At 37.7% G+C, this 22941-nt stretch overlaps 1 protein-coding gene and 1 long non-coding RNA gene across 10 annotated transcripts in view; one reads left to right on the forward strand and one right to left on the reverse strand.

The window, feature by feature from the left end:
• Window positions 1–1355: 1355 nt before the first annotated feature.
• Window positions 1356–20423, reverse strand: LOC141546163 (uncharacterized). Its single transcript, XR_012483256.1, has 3 exons — window positions 19650–20423; window positions 9975–10182; window positions 1356–2092 (listed from the first exon to the last, which is right to left on the reverse strand). It is a non-coding gene; the product is annotated as an uncharacterized LOC141546163 (long non-coding RNA).
• UBE2D3 (ubiquitin conjugating enzyme E2 D3) overlaps window positions 9233–22941 on the forward strand; it is a 51670-nt gene continuing 37961 nt past the window's right edge. Inside the window, exons 1-3 of one of the 9 annotated variants that reach the window (XM_074273784.1) lie at window positions 9233–9406; window positions 10007–10161; window positions 21807–21973. In XM_074273784.1, the coding sequence (XP_074129885.1) occupies window positions 21950–21973 (24 nt within the window). In that variant the 5' untranslated portion in view covers window positions 9233–9406; window positions 10007–10161; window positions 21807–21949. Of the gene's footprint in view, window positions 9407–10006; window positions 10162–20382; window positions 21097–21806; window positions 21974–22941 lie in introns of those variants that run through there. The other 8 variants (XM_074273786.1, XM_074273787.1, XM_074273790.1 and 5 more) reach the window with 8 other exon arrangements.

Raw genomic sequence — 22941 nt, forward strand, 5'->3', positions numbered from 1 at the left:
AATGAGACATTTATGAGTCATTGAACATAAAAGGTTTCTTTTGCCCAAATAGAACAAGACCTGCAACAAGGTTACAGGAGCATTAGCAGAGTTTTCTGCACTTTGCCTCCCTTATCTCCATCTGATGCACCTGCTCAGTATGTCATCAGAGTTCTGTGACTTGGTTGGACTCAGGCATTCATCTTTTTTTTTTTTTGTCCTCAGTCTAAGGAAGCTATGTCAGAAAAGTTTTCTTCTAAAACCTGCTTGTTCATATCCTTTGACTGGAAGCAATTTATTAGATCTAGATCAGACATTCCAGAGAACACAGTAAGAGCAGGTAGATCTTGAGTAGGACATATATCTGAAATAAGAATTCCCAAATTTCCCTCTTCTTCCTCCACTCCTTCCCCTAGATGGCAAAAAAAAAAAAAACAAAACAAAACAAAACAAAACAAAACAAAACAAAACAAAAAAAACCCCAATGGATATAAGAATAAGAAAGTGGGAACTGGGTTTGGGGAACTATAGTGGCTTAGAATCACTGAGATGGGAAAAATAAAATAGAATGGGAGCATACAAATCATTGAGAACTAAATTCAAATTGAGTATAAGTCTACCCTAGAACCTAGGTTCCTTTGGGGCAGAGACATGTTTTTGTCTTTCTTTTAGCATTTAGCTAAATAACATCTTAGCACAGTACTTTGAATATTGTAAGTACATAATAAAAAACTCAGTGACTGCCTGGCCAAAAAGAGATCCATTGATTAAAAAAAATTATTAACTTGTTCATGGTCAGTCTTCAAAATCCAGTTTCAGATATTAAACTATCTTTCAAGAAATTATTTGGGAAAATTGTCCCAATGTCCTAGAACCAGAGGATAAAATTGATGAATTCTTTCCATATCTATCACCTCCTAAAAGAAATTCCAAAATAAAACCTTCCAGTTATATTATAGTCAAGTTCCAGAGCTCCCACGTCAAGAAGAAAAAATTGCATATAACCAAGAAAGAAACAATCCAAATATTGTGGAGTCACAATCAAGATAACATAAGATTTAGCAGTGTCTACATCAAATGATTAGAGGGAGAATTATATAAAATTCTGGAAGGTAAAGAAGGTAGGATTATAATCAAGAATCACCTATCCAGCATAACTGAATACAATCCTTTGGGGAGCGGGGAAGTGAGAGGATAGATATTTAATGAAATAGAAGATTTTCAAGTATTCCTGTTGAAATGATCAGAATTGAACAGAAAATATGACTTTCAAATACAAGACTCAAGAGAAATACAAAAAGGTAAATCTGAAAGAAAAATTAGGGAATCAGCAAAAAGTGATACATGTAACTGAAAAACTATCATTATTAGGACAGTTAGACATAAAGGGCACAGATATAAGTTGACTATGATAGGATGATTTTTAAAAAGTAAGGGGTGAGAAGGATGAACTGAGAGAAGGGAGGAGAGAGAAGTACAAAAGGAAGTGCTTTTATAATAAAGAATATGGGAGTGTGTGGATAATGGACAATGCTTGAATTTCATTCTCTTCAGAATTGTCTCAAAGAAGGAACAGTATATACATTCAGTTTAATATAGAAATATATCAACCTTCATGGAAATAAAAAGAAAAGCAGATGACAGAAGGGGGGGGGGGATTGAAAATGGAAGGCAGACTAAGAGTTATGGTTTGAAGCAAAACATACTTTTGAGGAGACACAGGGTAGAGAAAGGAGGATAGTGTGTGTGAGGAAATAGGATAGAGGGAAATACACTATAACTGTGAATGTGAATGGCTTAAATTCATCCATAAACCAGAAATGGATAGCAGAGTGGATTAAAAACCAGAATCTGCCAGTATGTTGTTTACCACAAACACATTTGAAACAGAATATATACACATACATACATAGAGTAAAAACAAAGGGCTTAAGAATAGTTTTCTTTAATAGTATGTTATTTTTTCAAATATATGTAAAGACAATTTTAAACTTAATTTAAATTTTTTTATTAAAGCTTTTCATTTTCAAAACACATGCATGGGTAATTTTTCAACACTGATTTTTCAAAACCTTGTGTTCCAAATTTCCCTCTTCTTCCTCCACTCCTTCCCCTAGATGGCAAAAAAAAAAAAAAAAAAAAAAAAAAAAAACATGTTAAAATATCTGTTAAATGCAATATATGTATACATATTTATACAGTTATCTTGCACACAAGAAAAATTAGATCAAAAAGGAAAAAAATAAGAAAACAAAAAGCAAACAAAAAGTGAAAATGCTATGTTGTGATTCACAATCAGTTCCCACAGTCTTCTCTCTGAGTGTAGATGGCTTGCTTCATTACAAGATCAATGGAATTGGTCTCTATCATCTTATTGTTGAAAAGAGCCACATCCATTAGAATTGATCATCAAATAATCTTGTTGTTGCCTTATCCAGTGGTCCTCAAACTTTTAAAATAAGGGGCCAGTTCACTGTCCCTCAGACTGTTGGAGGGCCGGATTATAGTAAAAACAAAAACTCACACTCCGCCCCTCAGCCCATTTGCCATAACCCAGTGGGCTGCATAAATGTCCTCAGCAGCCGCATCTGGCCCCCGGGCCATAATTTGAGAACCCCTGCCTTATACAATGATATCCTACTTCTGTTCATTGCACTCAGCATCAGTTCATAAAAGTCTCTTGAGACCTCTCTGAAATCATGCTGCTGATCATGTCTTGTAGAACAATAATATCCCTTAACACTCATATACCATAATATAATCAGCCATTCTCCAATTGATGAGCATCTACTCACTTTCCTGTTTCTTGCCACTACAAAGAGGACTACCACAAACATTGTTGCACATATGGATCCCTTTCCCTTCTTTAATATTTCTTTGGAATATAAGCCTAGTAGTAACACTGCTGAATCAAAGGGTATGCACAATTTAATAACTTTTTGAGCATAGTTCCCAATTGCTCTCCAGAATGACTGGATCAGTTCACAGCTCCACCAACAATGTATTAGTATCTCAGTTTTCCCACATCCCCTCCAACATTCATCATCTTTTCCTGTCATCTTAGCCAATCTGAGAGGGGTGTAGTGGTACCTCAGAGTTGTCTTAATTTGCATTTCTCTAATCAATAGAGCACCTTTTTATATGGTTAGAAATGGTTTCAATTTGTTCATCTGAAAAGTGTCTGTTCATATCCTTTGACCATTAATTGGAGAATGGCTTGAATTCTTATAAATTTGAGCCATTTCTCTATATATTTTGGAAATGAAACCTTTATCAGAACTCTTGAAACATTTTTAAATAAAATTTTGAGTTCCAAATTTTCTTCTTTCTCTCCTTCCTTCTTAAGATGATATACAATTTGACGTAGGTTATATAGGTGCAAAAATGTAAAACATTTTTCCATATTAGTCATGTTGTGAAAGAAAGTTTGCAAAAAAATTTGCAAAAGGAAAAAACATGAAAAAATAAAATGAAAATAGTATATTTCAATCTGCATTCAGACTTCCATCAAAGTTTTTTTCCTCTGGATGTGGATAGCATTTTCCATCATAAGTGGAAGTGTCTTGGATCACTGTGTTGCTGAGAAGAGCTAGGTCAACCACAGCTGATCATCACACAGTATTTCTGCTATAACATTCTGCTAATGTTCTCCTGGTTTTGCTCACATCAGTTTGTATCAGTTCATGTTAAATCTTTCCAGATTTTTCTAAAATCTATCTGCTCTTCATTTCTTATAGCACAATATACTAAAATTTGTTTAGTCATTCCCCAACTGATATGAACCACCTCAATTTCCAATTTTTTTGCCACCACAAAAAGATGCTGCAAATATTTTTGTGTGTCTCTTTTAAAAAATATTTTTTATGATTTCTTTGGGATACCGAGCTAGTGATGGTATTGCTAGAGCAAAGTGTGTGCACAGTTTGGTTTCTCTTTGGGCATAGTTCCAAATTATTCTCCAGAATGGTTAATTAAATTTATCGTTCTCCTTACCTTTTGTCTCACATAATATGGTGGCTTTTTTCCTTACTAATTAAACTCCCTCACATGCACAAGTAATACTATGCCATACCATCTTCTCCAGCAGATTGCCCCCTCTATTGTTCAGACTCCCTCACTTGTCTTCAATTTCTCCCTGACTACTAGTTGCTTCCCTACAATCATGCTTGTTTTCCAAAACCTAAAAAAACAAAAACAAACAAAAAACCCAAAAAACTTATTTTACCCATTCATCCTTATTATTGTCTTGCATCTTTCCTCTTTTGTGGCTAAACTGAAAAGGCTGTGTGTAACAAGTGACTTCCTTTTCTTAATTCTTTACAATTTGACTTGATTAGGGGATTACATGTTGGATAGAAAAGTTTATAATTCTCTTGCCAATTCTTGCATATAAGTTCTCATGATGATATGATTCATCCATTTTGGGCATATTATGTCTCTCCTTGACTTTAGAAGTTGTCTTATGATTTGCAGATATATAGTTTTGCAGGAACCATTGATGATAAAAAGGTGCATTTTTTTTTTTTTTTTTTTTAGGGAAAATCTTGGAGGTTTTGAAAGCAATGTGTTATTTCTCAAATCCAATCTTTTACTTTTCTTCTGTTTAATTTTGGGCCTAGTTCATTGTTCAGTATCTGTCCAAATACTAACAGCTCAATAGGTTAGCCATCAAACAATATGATTGCCTTATTTATCAGCATTTTGCATCCACTGGGTTTTTCCCATGTGGATAGTTATGCCACTTTAAAAAATGGTATTTTATTTTTCCAAATACATCCAAAGATAGCTTTCACTATCTACCCTTACAAACCTTGTGTTCCAGCTTTTCCTCCTCCCCTCTTATTCTCCAAGACAGCAAGCAATCTGATATAGGTTAAATTGTGCAATTCTTCTAAACATTTACTATTCATCATGCTGAGTGGGGGGGGAGAGGAAGGAAAAAAAAAAAAAAAACTACAAGGAATGTAATGTTCTGGATAGCTCTTTGGAGGTCCTCCGAATGGGCCTTGATTTCAGCAGAATAATCACCATGAGAATAATCAGGAATAAAGTTCAAAGTCTTTATCATCTCCTTTACAGTCTGTCTCCTTTGTCTGGGGCCAGGCTAGCTTTCTGGGGGACTTTCAGATGGGCCTTAGTCTCAGTGGAAAAGTGAAGGAGGACAGGCCAGTCACCACAAGGGTCTCTTTGTCTTCAAGTCTCTTCAAGACCTCCTCTAGATCTGACTCTGACCTCTTAAATACTCTATTATAATTAAATCCATTCATCATGCTGAGTATAAGCCAATCATTATATCACTAGGAAACCATTATTTGTTGTCAGATTAAATCAATCATACTGAACTAGAGAACTATTAATCACTATGCTAAACTAGATAACTACTGTCTTAGCAATTTCACTGAGTTAACTTGTTCTAAGAATCCTTACCTCAAGTATATTTCTCCAGAGTTCTGGCCCATTGTAAAGGAAGGGAAAAAAACAAGCAAATAAATGACAATAAAAATAAAGGTGAAACTACTATGCCTCATTCCGTCTTCACAATTCTCTCTCTGGATGTGGATAGGGCTATGTTTTTTTAAGTAAATATGTATCTTCTTTAGAAAGTTTAGTTCATCTTTAGGCAAAGGATATTTTATAAAGTTTGCTTAAGGTATGATAATATAACAGATTTTGACATTTATATGTTAATATATATTCTTAAATTTCTAAAGCTGAAAGTTTGAGGAGAAGGGGAATAGATGGGAGATTTGAAGAATGAAGAAGAGCAGCTGTAGACAATTTTTATATGGCATAGTGAGGGAGTGTAGAAAGATTGCATGGTTGCAATGAAGGTTCAGTTGAGGTTGCATAACATGCATAACTACATTAAAACATGTAGTGGACCCAGTCAGAATGGTTACATAATTTTTCTCTTCTTTCATTCAGAGGCATGTGAGAAAGACTATGTTGAGATAGTATGAATGCAAGAGTAGTATGGAAGAAAAAGAGTGTAAGCCGGATATTTTATCTATTGAAAAGGAAAAGTGGATGGCTTGGAGATCTGTAGACAACAGCTATGGGAATTTTGATTGAGTAGAAGATGTAGATTGTACAGACTTCATCAGATGAGACAGCTCCTTAGGGACGAAGGTAGAGGGGAACTTGGAATATTCTAACTCCCCTGTCACCACAATTCCAATTCAGCTGAATGGAAAGAGTGAAAGTGCAGCCTGTACTGGAAAGTGTGTCTAGAGATACTGTAAGGAGTCAGTTCTTAGCAACTGACAGAAGATGGAGGTAGCAAGAAGGAAAAGGATATAAGACGAAGGCAAGTTTGTTGCCTATGGAACAGCCATTCCAGAGAGCACAGTAAAAGGGGATGTGTGTGAATTGGTTGGGTCTTTGGAGAGGAGGGGTTAAAGGGGGTGAGAATAAGAAATATGGTAGAAAGGAATGGGGAATGTCATTTGGATGATGATCAGTAGAGGGTAAGAATCACAGTGAAGGGGCAGCTAGGTGGTGTAGTGGATAAGAGTACCAGCCTTGAATTCAGAAAGACCTGAGTTCAAATCTGGTCTCAGACACTTAACACTTCCTAGCTGTGTGACCCTGGGCAAGTCACTTAACCCCAGTCTCAGAAAAAGGGGGAAAAAAAAAAAAAAAGAATCACAGTGAAGTGAAAAATATGGCCAGGTGTGAGTATGCTAGTCTTTAAGTGGAAGGTGCTTCTCTTCTTCCAGATGACAGTGGAGATGTTTGGAGATGAGCGACACAAAATGGAATTATAGAGAAGCATAAAAAACTTAACTGATAAAATGTAAGCAAAGCCAGGAAAAGAATATAAACAGGGACTATCACCATGTAAATAGAACATCAACCACAGAATGAAAATGAATGTTGTAAAATTATAACCCCCACTCCTTTGTAGAAGTTGTGGGTACGGATATGAAAAATTTGTGTCAGGTTTTAATCTTTCTGAATTATATATATATATATATATGTATGTATTTATAAGAGAGGGTTTGAAGGGCAAGGTAGAAGGGAGTATTAATGAAGAAAGAAATCATAAATATTAAAATATTAACACAGAAAACCTTAATTATAATGAACAATCTCCATCCTAGAGAATTGCTGAGGATTTTGAATTGTAAAGTAAAATAACTCTGGATTTATAATGTAAATTATAAGGAAAATTATTCTTTGCATGAAAATTCAATTTATGCAGTTTTTCAGATGTATCTCTATTGTATGAAATGAAACATTTTCACTTCAAAGAATCTTAGGCAGAGAAATTTAAAATCACATGGTTTTTCTCTATTTCCCAAGACAGGTTTACTCAGTTTCTTAGCGACAAGTTTACTTATTCAACTCTTCCTTATCTCCCTGGGATCTCTTGGACTTCCTAGAGAATATTACTTGTTCATTTTAAGATAATTCACTTAGGTATGTGACAAAAGAATTTTCTATCTCTAAAGAGTTGAAGTACCCAGGCAAGAGAAAAACAGGGTAGCCAAAATAATGAAAATTTAAGAGTGTTTATTGCTAGCTAGAGACTGCACCCCACCAGAACAGGGGGGTCAGCAAATGAGTGGTCTCAGGGCCACATATTTATAGGAAGAAGAGAGAGTCATCAAAATGTTTCTTGATACATTTGTCATGATAAAGGAATTTCTATTCTAAACAAGAGGCAAAAAAAGTTATCACTCTAAGGAGGTCATTCTTAGGCAGCAGCAAGCAGTATTTCTTTAAGTTTATAAGGTTTCAAGGACTCAAGTCTCTCAGGACAGCACATCTGGGGGTGTAAGAATACCATCTGCAGTAAGAAATGAAGAATAATAAACTAACTACAAAGATTCAAGATTATGTTTTTCACCATCTCATTTGGGGTGCTTTTCCACTCCAAAGTATATATACTACCTGTGTCTATTCAAGTATCCAAGGTGATCAGGTGGCACTGTGGCTGTAATGCTGGGGAAATCAGACTGACTCATTTTCATGAATTCAAATCTGGCCTCAGATACTTACTAGCTGTCACTTAACCTATTTGCCTCATTTTTATCATCTGTCAAATGAGCTGAAGAAGAAAATGGCAAACCACACTCCAGTATCTTTGCCAAGAAAGACCCAAATGGGGTCACAAGGAGTTGGAGACAAGTAAACAACAAAAATTCAAACATTACTTCTCCTGGAACCAGGCCAATGCAAAAAACTTTGTGTCACTGCTTCTGAAATACCTAGTCTCAATAATTTTCCCTAGCTTAGACCTGAAAGACCCCTAGTTTACTTAGCCTAGTCAGTTTTATTTTTTTTTTTTTTATTTTTTTTTAGCCTAATCAGTTTTTAAAAAACCTTAAATGATACCTTGAATGACATTCACATTATCTTATTAATTTTTTTTGGCAAGATAAAGCACAAAATATACTCCTGAAAATAGTTAAAACAGAAAAAAAAGAGTAATTAGAACTTATGAATGGGTGTTCATGCAATTTTGTTTTCATTATTTAAATAAAGCACAACAGATTTAACCTTTTTTTGTTCACTTTTTTGCACAGTTGCAGTTAGTACATAGTTTCTTTGGTTCTGCTTTTTTCACTTGGCATCATACCATATAAGTCTCTATTTCTTTGAATTCTTCATATTGAACTTACATTTCTAGCTCAATATTCCATTAGCTTTATATATAAAAAATATGGAATTTCTAGTAAATCAGTCAACAAGTGTTTATTAAAAGATTTTAATAAAATTTTGGTTAATCAATGAAGATACAAAGAAAAGTAAATCCTAAGGAATGGCCTGAAATACATATTCAGTAATTTGCTTAGGTCATACAATTATTAAGTGTCATAGAAAGAATTTGGTATAAACCCTATACATAGCAGGATTACTATGTCAGAAGATAAAACTTACAAAATTGTTGGCAGTTATTTAATTCCATATTGCTTTCCCAAATGGTCAATCCACTTTATAGCTTTACCTAAAATGCCAATTTTCTTTCAGTTTCACTAACACTGAGTTTTTCCACATTTAGGAATATATAAGAAACATGGCTTCATTAAGGAACATCCGAGATTTAAGGAGTCACCAAGTTTGTTTTTAGCAAAGGAAAAGCTCTGAGTGATTCATTGTACCAGATGAGGAACTCTTTCCAGGAAAGAGAAATAAGGCAGAAGGAGCAATGAAAGAGACGATGCTATGATCTGAGTAATTTCAGAATTCTGGACCATGGAGGTAGAACACTTGTGAGTGATTATGAGATCAAGGGTATGACCAGTCCTGTGTGTTAGCTGAAGGAAAGTAAAGTACAGGTCAGGTTGAGGAGGTTAACCTGAGATTATGGGGTATTGATTTTATGTTGAAGTTTCAAGTATGAGGGCACAGGTTAGGGTGAAGACGACGACAACAGGCCAGGTACCAAACTAAGAAGGGAGGGAAAATTACCTGGGGCTAGGTAAGATGACTGTATAAATGATTGAAAAATGAATAATGACATTGAATAACGACAATGAATAAACTTTGAAAGAGAAGTTGTTTAATGATGATGGCATAGAGGTTCTGGAAACAGCAAGGAGGGTTAAGAATTTGACTACTTTTTCAGGTCTTATCAGGAGATATGAGAGAAGGTACTATCATCCAATACTGGAGAAGATGACTAGCAATGATGTCTCTTCTGGAAGAAAGGAAGTTTATTAACAATAGAGTAGCATTCAAGGAGGCACAATGAAATCTGGGGTAAGATTTGAGGGGAGCAGACTGATATGGATGGGAAAGAGATGGGAGTAATAGTAGGTAAAGATGATTTTTGTCTAGGGAGCTATCAACTCAAGGATTAGGAGAGTGCTATTTGGGAGTTTACTAGCCATTGAGCAGAATCATTTGTCTGGGGATCCTACTCTTAAAAGTCCAGTAATCCTGAAGGGAGATATGAGTGTGTTCTTTTTCAAACATCAGAAAAGAAATCAAATTGGAAACTTAAGTTAATACCTCGATTGTATCCTCAGAGGTCTGATTAAACTTACAATCAACATCAGTTCCTTTGCCTTTTTCCAAGACAGCAGGAGATGATGCAAAATCAGAAAATAACCCACATCTGGGGAAATCTCTTGGCTTCTGGATAAATTTGGTGTCTCAGGCTTGACTCCTGGATGAGAATCTGGCTTGGTGACCTGGTGCCCGAGGTTCTGGTTCCACACCAAGTTGAAAGTGGTAAGCAAAACAATCCTGGACCTAGAGTGTAATATAATATCTGCCTTTTAGAAGTTTACAATCTGGAAAGATAAAAGGATAGTTCCTGCTCTTGAGGAACTCACAATCATTTAATGTAGGAGACAAAATGTAAATAATTGTACAAACAAGATAAACTGGGAAAATCAATAGAGGAAAGGCATCAGAATTAAGAGGGATTAGAAAAAGACTGCTAAAGGTGAGATGATTTTTAGCTAGGACTTGAAAACTAGAGAAGTCAGAAAGCTTACAAAGGCTTTCCCCAAACCTAAAAATAAAAAAAAAATTAAAAAAGAAAAGAAAAAGAAAACCAGCATTCCTATCTCAGAAGGTCTACAAGGATCTCACAATAAATAATTTAGGTCAGCTTTAAAGTTTAAAAAAAAAAAAAAAAAAAAAAAAAAAAAGAGTAGTTATGAGCTATTAGTGAATTCCAGGTTGAATTACTTAAGCAATGGAATTTCAGGGATGCAAAATCATACTGCTAATATTAAGTACAATGTGTGACTAAGTAATTGGGTAAGCTTGAACAAATTAGTATATATACTTTCAGCTAATCAAGAGTTATAGCGAAACTGGTCTAATTTATAAGAAAATACAATAGAAAAACAGGCTAACTGCAGTATAAATTTTTTTTAAGTTGATTTTTTTTTAAAACCCTGTGAAAATATCTAAGAATGAGATTCTCAGATGAAGTCTCTCCAAAGAGTACTTGAAAATGTGAAAAGCTCCCAAAATTATCCTAGTTCCCATAGTGCAGCATCTACTCTGATACGACTTTCCCAATTCCTATTCAAACAGGATAGGTCCTCAAAAGGAGGGAATACTATTACTGATTTCTCATTGTTCTAGCAATAGATAATACTTAAGCACTACATGGGACATTCAGGAAGGACTAACTGAAGTCTTACTAGCCATTTTCAAGGTTGCTTGTCTACTTTTGGTGTCCATCTTACACTCAATCTCATCATGTATGACTTCAAGAAGCAATCTGGTAAAGTTATATAGGCAGACTTGGCTTAAGGAAACTGACAGGCCTCAAATCCCTCGGTGAGTTAGGGGAAATGTCTAGCCAAAGCAACTAAAGATTTCTCCCTGTGGAATGGGTAAATGAGCACAATTTGTTCTATTAGCCATGAAGGCCATCAAAGCATTTAGATCCTAGTCAGGCAGTAAAGATAACAAGTTTCTCCACTGTATACCAAGCCATCTCTGGGGCTCTCTTGATTTTTGTCTTGCCACTGAATTTGGATAACTCTGGGTGAGTAAAACTGATTTTGTGTAACTCTGCCTCATTTAAATCCACCCCATGATGTCATTGGTCCTCTTCAAAAATGAAGTATGAACCCAACCACAAAAATAACAGAAAAATTAAGATTAATCACTCAGGAAAATAGAAAAAGTATCCAGAGGAAGTTTTAGGTAGTGCAACACTTAATTCCCAACATTTCCAACTTATATTTAGCCCAGATGTTTAAAAACTAGCTTTTTATTTAAGAATTTGCTAAAAATGGTGTATCAAGTAATATAGTATATACAATATCTACATTTAGAATATGAAATAAATACAAGGTAATTAGGAAGGGGGAGAGAGCAGTTGTAAAGATCAGGAGGGGCTTTGCCTAGAACTGGGGTTCTCAAACTACGGCCTGCTGACGACATTTATGCGGCTGCCGGGTTATGGCAAAGGAGACAGAGTGTGAGCTTTTGTTTTTGCTATAGTCCCGCCCTCCAACAGTCTGAGGGACAGTGAACTGGCCCCCTATTTAAAAAGTTTGAGGACCACTGGTAGAAGATAGTGCTTGAGATCCATCTTTCAGGAAGTTGAGATGCTAAGGGAGGCTGAGCTAAAGAGCAAGTACATTCATGTAACATTGGTGGGCATTACTGTAGTTGGCAGACTGGTTATTAGATCCCTTGTGCTTCCTCTTCCCATCCAGAAAGGGGAAAAACTAAATCCTTTCCGGGGTTCTCAGGAAAGATGGTTTCAAGTATGACCTTTTCATTATACTCTGCCTTTCTGGAGATCTATAAAACAATTAGCTTACTTTTAGGCTATGGACAATAATATATACTGAACTTCTGTTTCATATGCTTGATGTCACTGTTCTCCCCCATATTTTAAAAGGCAAAGTTTTAATTATAGCTTTAATTACAAGCTTAGTCTCGAGTTAAGAAAACTTTATTCAGATATAAATTGTTATCATTTTAAAATTTTGCGTATTTTCATATAATTCTTGGCTTCTTTAAAGGATTTGTATTACCTTCCTTAAAGGACTAGAAACCATTTATTAAGTCCTTCCTTAGTCCCTTTCTGGAATAACAGCATAGTGTTCAAGTTTAATTTCTGACACTTATGATTTTGTCTCATTGAACAAACTAAATTACTTTTGCTGTTGACAACTCTCAAACTAAGTTGTAGAACTACACTGGTAGAAAGTTTCTTCATCCAGGAATTACCCATATATATATGAAAATATAGTTGCAGTCTCTATTACTATTCCAATAAACCTGGAATATTCACACTTGGTGGTATGAATATAAATTCTCAAGGACCTAACATTCCAATAGGGAATTCATAAAGGGGAGCCAAAACTGGAAATCAAAGGAGGAGAAAGAGCAGACATGAGTATACTTCCATGGTTTGGAAATTGCCCAGTAGTGTGGTTGTCAAGTAAGTCAATAAAAGCTCATCAAGCAGAGTTCAGGGTACCAGGGGCAGAGTCTGAATTTGCAAGAGAACCAGAGTATAGGGGGCATGATGGTTGGGCAAAATTAAGGTGAAAACTCAGATAAGAGTCTAGGGTCCCAGGAGCAAAATCAGGATAGAGGCAATGTTTAGGTTAAAGAATGCATGTAGTACATTCCAGTGCCTGTTATTGGATAGGCAGGATATGGAGAATATTTGAGAAAGAAAAGCCTTTTTCTAACCTCAGCCTGTGAAGTGGGGATTAAAACTAATAGATCAGTCTTAAGTTCTTTTCAAGATGCCTGCAGGAACATTCAGGACTAATTCAATCTCTCTCTTCAGTTTCTTTTATCTATTGCCTCCATGTTAGATTCTTTATAGTGTTAGGGAGGGCTTAAGATGCCACCTCTTCCAGTGTTCCAGCTATTGTTTTTGTGGTACTCTCTCTCTGAAAAGACTATATATTTTAAAACTTCTAGTTGATGACTCAATTCACCTTCTGGCTTAAGATTTTAAGAATCTCAATTGTTTCCAGAACTGAAAAGGAATGCTTGTTCCTCTGGATTACATACAAATTTCATATATTCATCAGTTCTCAAACTCTTATTTCATGGTTGTCAGGCAGCTAGTGGAAAAGTATGGGAGCTGGTGGGTTATATGTGAGGAAGAGTCAGTTTCTATGAACCACAGACTTCATGGGGCCACATTGTAAAGGACTTTTTAAAAGCCTCATGGAAGTTTTAAGAAACAGTAGGAAGCAATCAAAGTTGACTGATGAGGTGAGTGACATGGCAAGTTCTTTGCTTAAGAAAAATGAGTTTGGCATCTTTGTAAAGGATGGATCAGAGTGGATGAAAAGTTAGGCAGAAAAATGAAGCCACAGAATTATTCCAGCAAGAGGTAGATAACCTGAATCATGGTAAGACAGATTTAAGTAGGAGACAGATTTAAAATTCAAGAGAATGTTGTAGAGATAGAAATAGAAATTTTGAGGAATTTGTTAAATGTATGGCTCAACAGGGATTAATGAAGAAAAACATTATAAACTAGGAGACCTGAAGGATGGTGGTACTCTCAACAGAAATAGGGAAGTCAGTATACTGGTTGTTTTGGAAGGATGAATCATGAGTTTTGTTTTGGACTTGCTGGAGCCATCATATAATTAAGCCTTCTAAGGCATTCAAGGAGAAACTGAACAAGTAGGAAAAGAATCAAGGAAGTATGATGTCACAAAAACTGAAGTAATATTGGGAAGAGAGTGGTTAGTGTTTTTTTTTTTTTTTTTTTTTTAGATGCAGCAGAGAAATCAAAAATGAGAAAAAACCTGTCATATTCAGTAGTTGAAGTAAGGAACTTTGGAGAGAATTTGGAGAGTATAGGAAATAATGCTGGGAAATACGATTTCACCAAGTTATAGTTTGAGTTCACATTTAATTGTACAGTGGTAAGGAGGCACCAGTTTTGTTTTGTTTTTTTGACAGAAAGTGACATCCTTATAAATTAGAAAGTTTGTTGTAGTAATGGCATCTAATATGGCCATAGTAGGTGTTCAGTGGGAGATAACAGGAGCCTGAACTAGGGTGGCAACATTGGAAATAAAAAGAGGATGTAAAAATAAAGTCATCTAGTAGTATATAGACTGTTCCAAGCATCTAAGCACAGTACCTTGGAAACAGTAGGATTTTGTTAAATGGAAATATTATTTAAAAAATACTGTTATTAATGAGAAATTTTTAATGGATGCTATCTATATATCCAAGAGAATAATGCTATCAATAGAAATGTTAGGAAGGAGTGATTGGGTTAGAATACTACTCTGGTATAGAAAATGATTCTGAAAAATGTTAAGACTTGGACTTATGAAAATGCTATCTGCCTCCAGAGAACAGATGGAAGTGGAAATAAGCATAGTATGGCCTTACCTATATGTGTATAAATGGAAATATTTATAAATATCTATGTCTATGTATGTATTTATATGTGTATGCATACCTCCACACTTATCTGTAACCTTGGGGTGAGGCGGAGGAAGGAGAAAAAAAGTAAAAAGTATACAGAAGTTCTCTGCTGTATATGTGAGGAGGCAAAGAAAAGATAGACAGCTTTGAAAATAATATGTAGTACTATGTAGGTTTTCTTGAAATGGAAATTTATTTCTTTATATTGAATCTTCTATTTTCTGCTGTATACATAGCAATGTTTTTTCTCATTTTTATTTCAGTTTAAAATAAATTAGGAACCTTAAAAAATTAATAAAGTCAGTACAGGTGAATTCTTATACAGCTCTCACATTTAGCAACAAAAAGTAAAATTAGGAGGAAATTGGAAAAATGTGTTGTTTTGAATTTATAGAACTTGAGGGACTGTAAGACAAGAGAAAGAAAATCAAGAAGAAATGTTCCACAAGTAGTTGAAAAGACAAGATGAAATTCAGGAAAGAGCATGATATATATATATATATATATATATATATATATATATATATATATATATATATATATATATATATATATATATATATATATATATATATATATATATATATATATATATATATATATATATATATATATATATATATATTTAGGAATCATCTGCATAGAGCTAATAATAGGAGTATATGGAACTTTCTGAGAGTATATATATAGCAAGAGTACTTTTTTTTGAATTGGGCAATCTGGTGAAACTAACCCTTTCTCAGAATAATGTTTTTAAATAATTGAGGAAATATTAAATTTCAAGTAGATTTTATGAAAATAAAAAGGTAATCTTTTCCTATCTAAGTTCAAGGACTCCGTAAAATTTATCAACACACTCTTTGGTCATCCATAAATCCTAATTAAGCAGCTTTTGAGAAAGAGGAAAAAGAACCTAGCGATACCCACACTTAGGGAAAAACAAAATACAAGAAATTCATAGTAATCCATGCATGAGACCCTTTTATTCAGAAAGCATACAAAAATGAAATGCAAAAAGTTGGCAACTTCTAAAAATTTTGGAGCAAAGGTAATCAAACTAGGATGTATTCCCCTCTTTCCAGTAACTCATGCCATATATGAAAATTAATTTCAAAGAAAAATATGAAATTAAAAAAATTTATTCAGTAATTTCCATTGTATAAAAGAATAAGTACTGATGAAATTATCTTCAATCATGGTCTGATTACTTTATAATAAGTAATCATGATAAACTGCTTATGTCAATTTCAAATTATAACTTTGTATATATATTTTAATGTAAATTTTGACAATCTTGGTAGTTTTCAACATTTCTGGTATCAGATAATATTTCTCATATGCATCAATTTTTACTCTAAACTTCTTGTCTGATTTTTATCAAATCTTCAATTTTTCTTCAGTCTATTACTTCATTTAATGTTTATTTTTAAGTAATAGTTTTTTATTTTCAAAATATATACAAAGATAGTTTTCAACATTGACCCTTGTAAAACCTTGTTTAAAATTTTTCTCCCTCTCTTCCCTATCCCCTCTCCTACACAGCAAGTAATCCATCATTTAAAGTTTAAACTGATGTTCTAAATACAAAGTTTACCTTCAGTGTTAACAATCATAATTTGTTCTCCAGTCCACGTTCATGAAGATTTGCTATAGGAACAACTTTGTTTTCTTGTATGCATTTAAAATTGGCAAATAAAAAAAAATAATTCTAGGTTATTTTAAATGCATACATTTTTACACATAATACTCCAAAGAATAACGTATAAATAAGCAGCACATAAATAATTTAAAGTTATAAAAATTGTCCTTTGTGTTATTTTCAATGTTTTCCAAAGCTAAAAAACAAATGACAAAGTTATTGTTCACATGTGGATACCCAAAAGGAAATTCAAAAGCTTTCCCTTTAGTCTCCATAGTCACATCATTAGCAAATACAATTTTTGGGGGGGGGAGGGGGCTGTAACTCACACTTCATAGTTTGGTTTAGGGATAGAGTCCTGGACTTAGAGTCAGAAAAACCTTTTAACTCATAAACTTTAATTTCACTTGGCTCTCAGTTGTTCATTGGTCAAGTTTAGAAGATGTTCTGAGAGCTTACCAACTCTAAACATAGGATTATGTGATTTTGAGGAACGGCTTAAGGCACAGAGATTTAATAACAGAATAAGATTAAAGCTTCTTTTGCTTCTGTTACCTATTAGATGGGGATTGCCTCAAATTGAGGCCTAGCAAAGACCTTGATTTAGAAAGGCCAAGGTCATCTACTGCATTCTAAGACATTATCAGCTGCCCTGACTTTTGTCTTGTCACTAGACTTTGATGACCAAAGGAGAATGATGCTGATGACTTTGTAAAACTCTGCCTTATTTAAATCCAATTCAGGCACAAGTAACCGTGATGCCATTGATCATCTCTAAGAACAAAGGACAAACAAGATCAAGATTAATAGATTTCAGAGGTGTCAAACTCCCGAGTTCATGTCTGGCTAAACCAGGTTAAAATGTAATTGAGAAATGTTAAACAAAATGGAATACAACATATTAATTTGAGGTTTTCTAAGCTAATATTGTGTCCTGCAGAGATTTGTATCTATTTGAATTTGACACTACTGTAACAGATAACCACTTTCAGTATAACAATTTGTGTCTTAAGGAGTCAATAAGGTTTTTTTTTTTGGTTTTTTTTTTTTTTTTTAAATGCTGTTTAGAGCCTCCAGCGAATGATATTGTGAAAAAAGCACTTCCCTGGAACTGAAGACATGGATTTGAATCTCACTTATTAACTATTTGAATCAGTTTCTTTCTGTAAGGGGAATAATATGTATACCTATTTCACAGAATTGTTGTAAGGAAGGTACTCAGTTATTATTAGAGCATCCATGGCCTCTGAGCCATCTGTCACATCCTTTCTATGTAATCATAAGCAAGATACTTGCCCCCAGAGCAGGTATTTCCTTATACCTGTAGGGGGAGTTCTTTAGGAGTTACCTCAAACAATGACATCACAGATCCAGCCCCTATTGATATTTATTGAGTCATTCTGAATAGCTGAGTTTTATGGATAGTTAAAAGTTTACTGTAAGCAACAAAGCTTTTAAAAAAATTAGCCATTTTTGAAGTGAAACCTTTCTAAATTCTTGTTTTAAGGTATCCCAACTTGCTTTGAGTCTTTTTTTTTTTTTTTTCCTGAGACAATTGGGGTTATAGGAAGTGTTAAGTGTCTGAGGCCAGATTTGAACTCAGGTTCTCCTGACTTCAGGACTGGTACTCTATTCACTGCACCATCTAGCTGCCCTCAATTCTTTGACTCTTTAGAGAAGAACATAATTTTTCCATAATGATCAGCACCATCATTATGAACATCATTTACTGTGATGTAAGAGTATTGCCATCAGTGACTAATGAAGTGTATGGTGTATTTGTTTCATTGGCCCAGAGTAGTGTTTTTTGTTTTAAGTTCTTGTTTATATTTTAGTTTTTCTCATTTCTTGATATTTGTCAGTCAGCAACTTTCCTATGCCGTGTGCCTTCAGGAACCTCTCTAATTTGCTGCTTCTAGTCTGACAGTATATTAGAAACTAGTTTATTAAACTCATTAGTCTGCAAAATAAAGAGTTATTAGGTTCTGAGTGAAATCCCCATGGCCTCTCCTATAAATAAGGTTAGTGAAAGAACTTTAAGCTTGGATTTTATGACATCTATTCTGGCTACTCAGATATCTTTTGTCAGTGCCCCAGATAGATGAGGTTGCTGGATTGATGAGTTACAGATAAGTAAAGTTATTACTATAATAGGACTTAATCATCTCTGTGTTGTATAAAGTGAAGGTTTTGTGAACCATTTTAAAAAAATGTCTACTATGTTTTTTAATGTTAGGTGTCATAATGACTTAAAAGAGCTAATGCACCTGAAAAGTGAATTCTTATCTATAATAATAGTTTACTCATCATATGACACAATCTTATTCAGTGTATTGAATTTTATGCACTTCTCATTCTGATTTTGTCAAACTAAAGTTATAATTAACAGGTCACTGCCTCTCAATTCCTATTTTTAAGTTAGAACAATGAAATATCTATCTATTTACATCAGAATTGAGTTAATGAGAAATGCAAAATTCTTTCTAATAATATTAATGCTGTTACCTTCAAGCTAAGATGCCAAGGGTAGTAACAATGCCCCAGTGATCTCACAATTAAAACTAAGTGTGGTTCATTCAGAAAAATTCAGCTTGCTAATATGTAACAAACCACTGCAATATGAAAAAAACATTATGGAACAAATATAGCCTATGTTAAGAATTAAGAACCACTACCGATGGTCCTAGTTATTACAGGCTACTGTCAGGAAAAAAAAAAAGTTATTAGTTAAGTTAAAAAATGTCTCATTCACCAAATTAACAGGAAATATAAAATTAAACTGAACAAATAATCCTCAACATTTTAATTATTAGTTGAGACAAAAAGAGGTTTATGAAGAATAGAGAAAGAGGCAAAGGGGGAGAACGAAGAGTCCCCCTGTAGTCTCAGAGATGAGTAAATGTGCTAAAAGCAATTGTGTTACCCTGTTTTATCTAGGCTTTGCCCTAGAAGAGAATAATCATAATATTTTTAGGATCTGTCTTTTGAAATTGTTTTAAAAAAATACCTCCTGCATTGAGGAATTTATCTAACTTTCTTTTGAAATCTTTATAAATATATCCTAATATTTCATTAAGAGCAAGGGACTATTTTGCTCACTTTAAAGCTCAAATTCAAAGTACCAAGTACAAAACCTTAAAAATTAGGGATGGAGGGGAAAATTTTATTCAAAAAAAGTACTTACATAACCACGGTATCAATCAACTTGACCAGCAACTTTTGAGTTCCTCTGACATTCAAAAGCTTGTAAGCTGGGAGATGAGGTTGCCTATGTCTTTATAATACAGTTTACAACAAAATTATCTCTGCCTGCTTTACGTGGGCAGGAAACCACTGGGAAATGAGTATTCAACTCAACTTATATCATACTTTAGGATCAGCACTAATATTTTCATCAACACAATTACCAAAATGCCTACTTCTAGGTTTCGCTTTGTCCAACTCCGTGCATTTAAATGGAAAAACGAGGAAAAGACCGTTTTAGGGTGTCAAAACCTACTTTTAACCCTGGCCCGGGCTTTAATCGATATTCAGGAGGCCTGCTCCGAGATCACCCGGGAATCCCGGAACAACCAATCCAAGAGATTCCTAATGGGATCTTTCAATTAAGCGCACCTCACTCCCGGCTCTTAATAACCGGAGAGTCCAGAGCATTGCCCTCCTTAACAGTGAAAGGCAACACCCAATAGTCTAGACTCTAGGTATAGATTAGGAAGGTGCCGCCTAATAGCGCAACATCCTAAAACATCCCCACCCCTCCCTCCGACCCTCTCCGATAGGACCCAAGGGAAGAGGTCTCAACATCTCCCAGAGATAGGCACGAGCCCCGGGGAATTCCACTTCCTTTCTAGGCCGTCCGCGTAATCCTTCCGGCTACTTCCCGGCACGGGATTCATCCCGCTTACCCCACTAATCTCTCGCGAGAGTTAGGATACGGGGCAGGGGAGGGGTTGAGAAGGGACCAAGAGTATCCATCACGAAAACGATCCCTAATCTCCCCCCACCCAGTAAATGCCAAGCCTCCAGTTAGCAACAAGATTCTCGCGAGATTCGGTTCTCACAACTAAACGAGAAGGGGCGTGGGGACCCTGTCGCTGCCGCCTTCACTACCTCCCCCCCATGGTCTCCTTCCGGTTCTCGATGCTTCTCTCAGCCTGAGTTTCCCCGCCTCCAGCTTGCTCTCCTCCCACCTCAGCTCATGACCCGCCTCCGGCCCCCGCCCAGTCTGCCCGACCTCCGATCCGTTTAGTAAGAATTCCGCCTTTTGGGTAGAGGAAGGGAGAGCACCCCCAACTGCGGCCCCCAGCCTAGGAAGAGTAGGAAGTGAACCATTTCCCTCCGTCCTTCTCGTCCTCGTCCAGTCCTCGCGACGGCGGCGTTGGCGGACTGATACGCGGCGGCGGTGAAGGGGCACGGCGGGGGAGGGGCGGAGCGTGGCAGCTGGCAGTAGTTCCGTCAGAGCGGACATCTTGTGGCTGTGTCGTGCGCGTGAGCCCCGTAGGGCCGGGGAGGCACCAGCTGCCGCGCGGGGAGGAGGCCGAGGCCGCAGCTTGAGGGAGGCCCCGGCCCCTCTGTACGCGTGGGTGTGGATGACTAGGGGAAAGGGAGGCCGGCCGACTTGGGCTGGCCGGGTAAGCGGGGAGCGGGGAGGTCGGGTGGGTTTGAGCGGCCAGCTAGTTGGGTGGGGTGAGAAAAAGAGGGGAGGGGAGGCCGGGGGAGCTGGGTCCGTTCGCGCGCGAGGCTGGGGGGCGGGGGCGGGGGGCGCTGCGTGCGCCGGGGTCTTGGCCGGCGCGGGCGCGTAGTGCTGATGGTGATGGTGATGGTGGTGGAGGTGACGGTGGTGGCCGCGGCGGAGGCAGCAGCCGGGAGGGAGCGCGCGTGCACGCGCCTGGAAGGCGGAGAGTGCGGCGGTGTCTGGGGCGGCACGGATAGCCACGGCCAGCCACTGCCTTATCCCCTCCAGATCCCACTCGAACCCCCTGGCTTCTCGCCTTCCCCAGCCAACTCTCCTGGGAGCGGAAACGAGCGGCTCTGGGTCACCCGGGCCGTCCGTCTGTCCCCTCCCCCACTCGCCTCCCTCGGCACCGGTGACGCCGGCGCGGCGAGGCCTAAGCCCCGGCTCCTCCCCGGAGCCGACGCCGACCCCGACCCCCACCCCCATCCCCACCCAGCCCCCTCTCGGCTCCTGGGAGGTCGGACTCGTGGCCTCCCTTGGCGAGGCACCCCTCGGGGCTGGAGGACGGCTTCCGTGGCCTCCCCCGGACCCCGGATCGCGACAGTTTGGGCGGGGAGGGCGTCCCTGGGTCCGGGCGAGTGCTGATCTGGTCCGTTTTTGCACAAGGCGCCTGTGTCGGGCGGAGCCGGTGTGAGAAGAGAGATCCCCTCCCCCCAACCCCTCCCCGCCGCCCGGGATAATCAGAGTTTTTGGCCGGAGCCTTCTGCCCACCGAGAGAGTGCGGAGTCAGGCGGAAAGAAGCACACACCATGGCGCTGAAACGGATTAATAAGGTAATTAACAGCCGCGGCTGGAGGGCGGGGGCCGTGCTGACGGTGGGCCGGGAGAACCTGGGTTCTTAGGGGTCTCCTAGAACCCCCCCGGACTGGGTGCCAATTCCCGCTTGGGAATCATTTCTTGGAAGGAGGGACCTAATTTTCCTGGGGGATTCCCCTCCCCCCAATTGAGCAGCCCAAGAAGCGCCATTCGGAGCTGTGTCGTAGCGTGGAAGCCTAGCCTCGGGCCCTTTGGGGGCAGAAAGATGCGCCTGTATGACCTTGGGGGGTGCCCGACTACTCCAGGCCATGTTTGTGCCCCAGTAATCGAGGCCTCCCCTTCCTCCATTGAGGGAGGGGACACGCCAAGTGAGTAATCCTGGTCGTCTTCTGGGCTCTGGAAGGGTGGCCGCCAGTGCGCTCCTCTGGGGGATGGTGCTGTATTCTCCCGACCCTTGTTCTGGGACCCGGGAAGACCACTGACAATGGGGTCGACACTTCCGAGGCAGAGCGATCTGAGCTCTGCCGGGGGTGGGGGTGGGGTAATCCCAGCCTTCCTCACCCGCATTTTTTCCGGGGAGAGTGTGGTTTTACCTGTTGATGAGGGAATGATAGTAAATAACAATAACTGATCCAAGTTGCCGAACATCTCTGGTTTTCCAAAGCGGAACGGATGGCGGAAGCTTCATCTGGGATGGTTGAGAATTTTTCTTGCTCTAACTTCTGTCCTGCATTTAAGATGGCGGCTGCTTTGCCTAGTTCTCTGTTATCAATCTCTGGGCTCTTATGTGACAAACCTGCATTCGTTGATGATTTGTTTCAAATTGCCTTGGGCATAGGAGGCTGCAAGGTTAGGCTACCGGTTTAAAATTTTAATAAGGCCAGGGGAAATGGCAGTACTGTATTTTTCTAAGTTTTTGGCTCTTTCGTGTATTCTGGGTTTGACTCTTACACCATCCAGGAGGGTGGAGTATTTACAACAAACT

Source organism: Sminthopsis crassicaudata, chromosome 6 (genome assembly GCF_048593235.1).
Source record: "Sminthopsis crassicaudata isolate SCR6 chromosome 6, ASM4859323v1, whole genome shotgun sequence".
NCBI classification, from domain to species: Eukaryota; Metazoa; Chordata; class Mammalia; order Dasyuromorphia; family Dasyuridae; genus Sminthopsis; species Sminthopsis crassicaudata.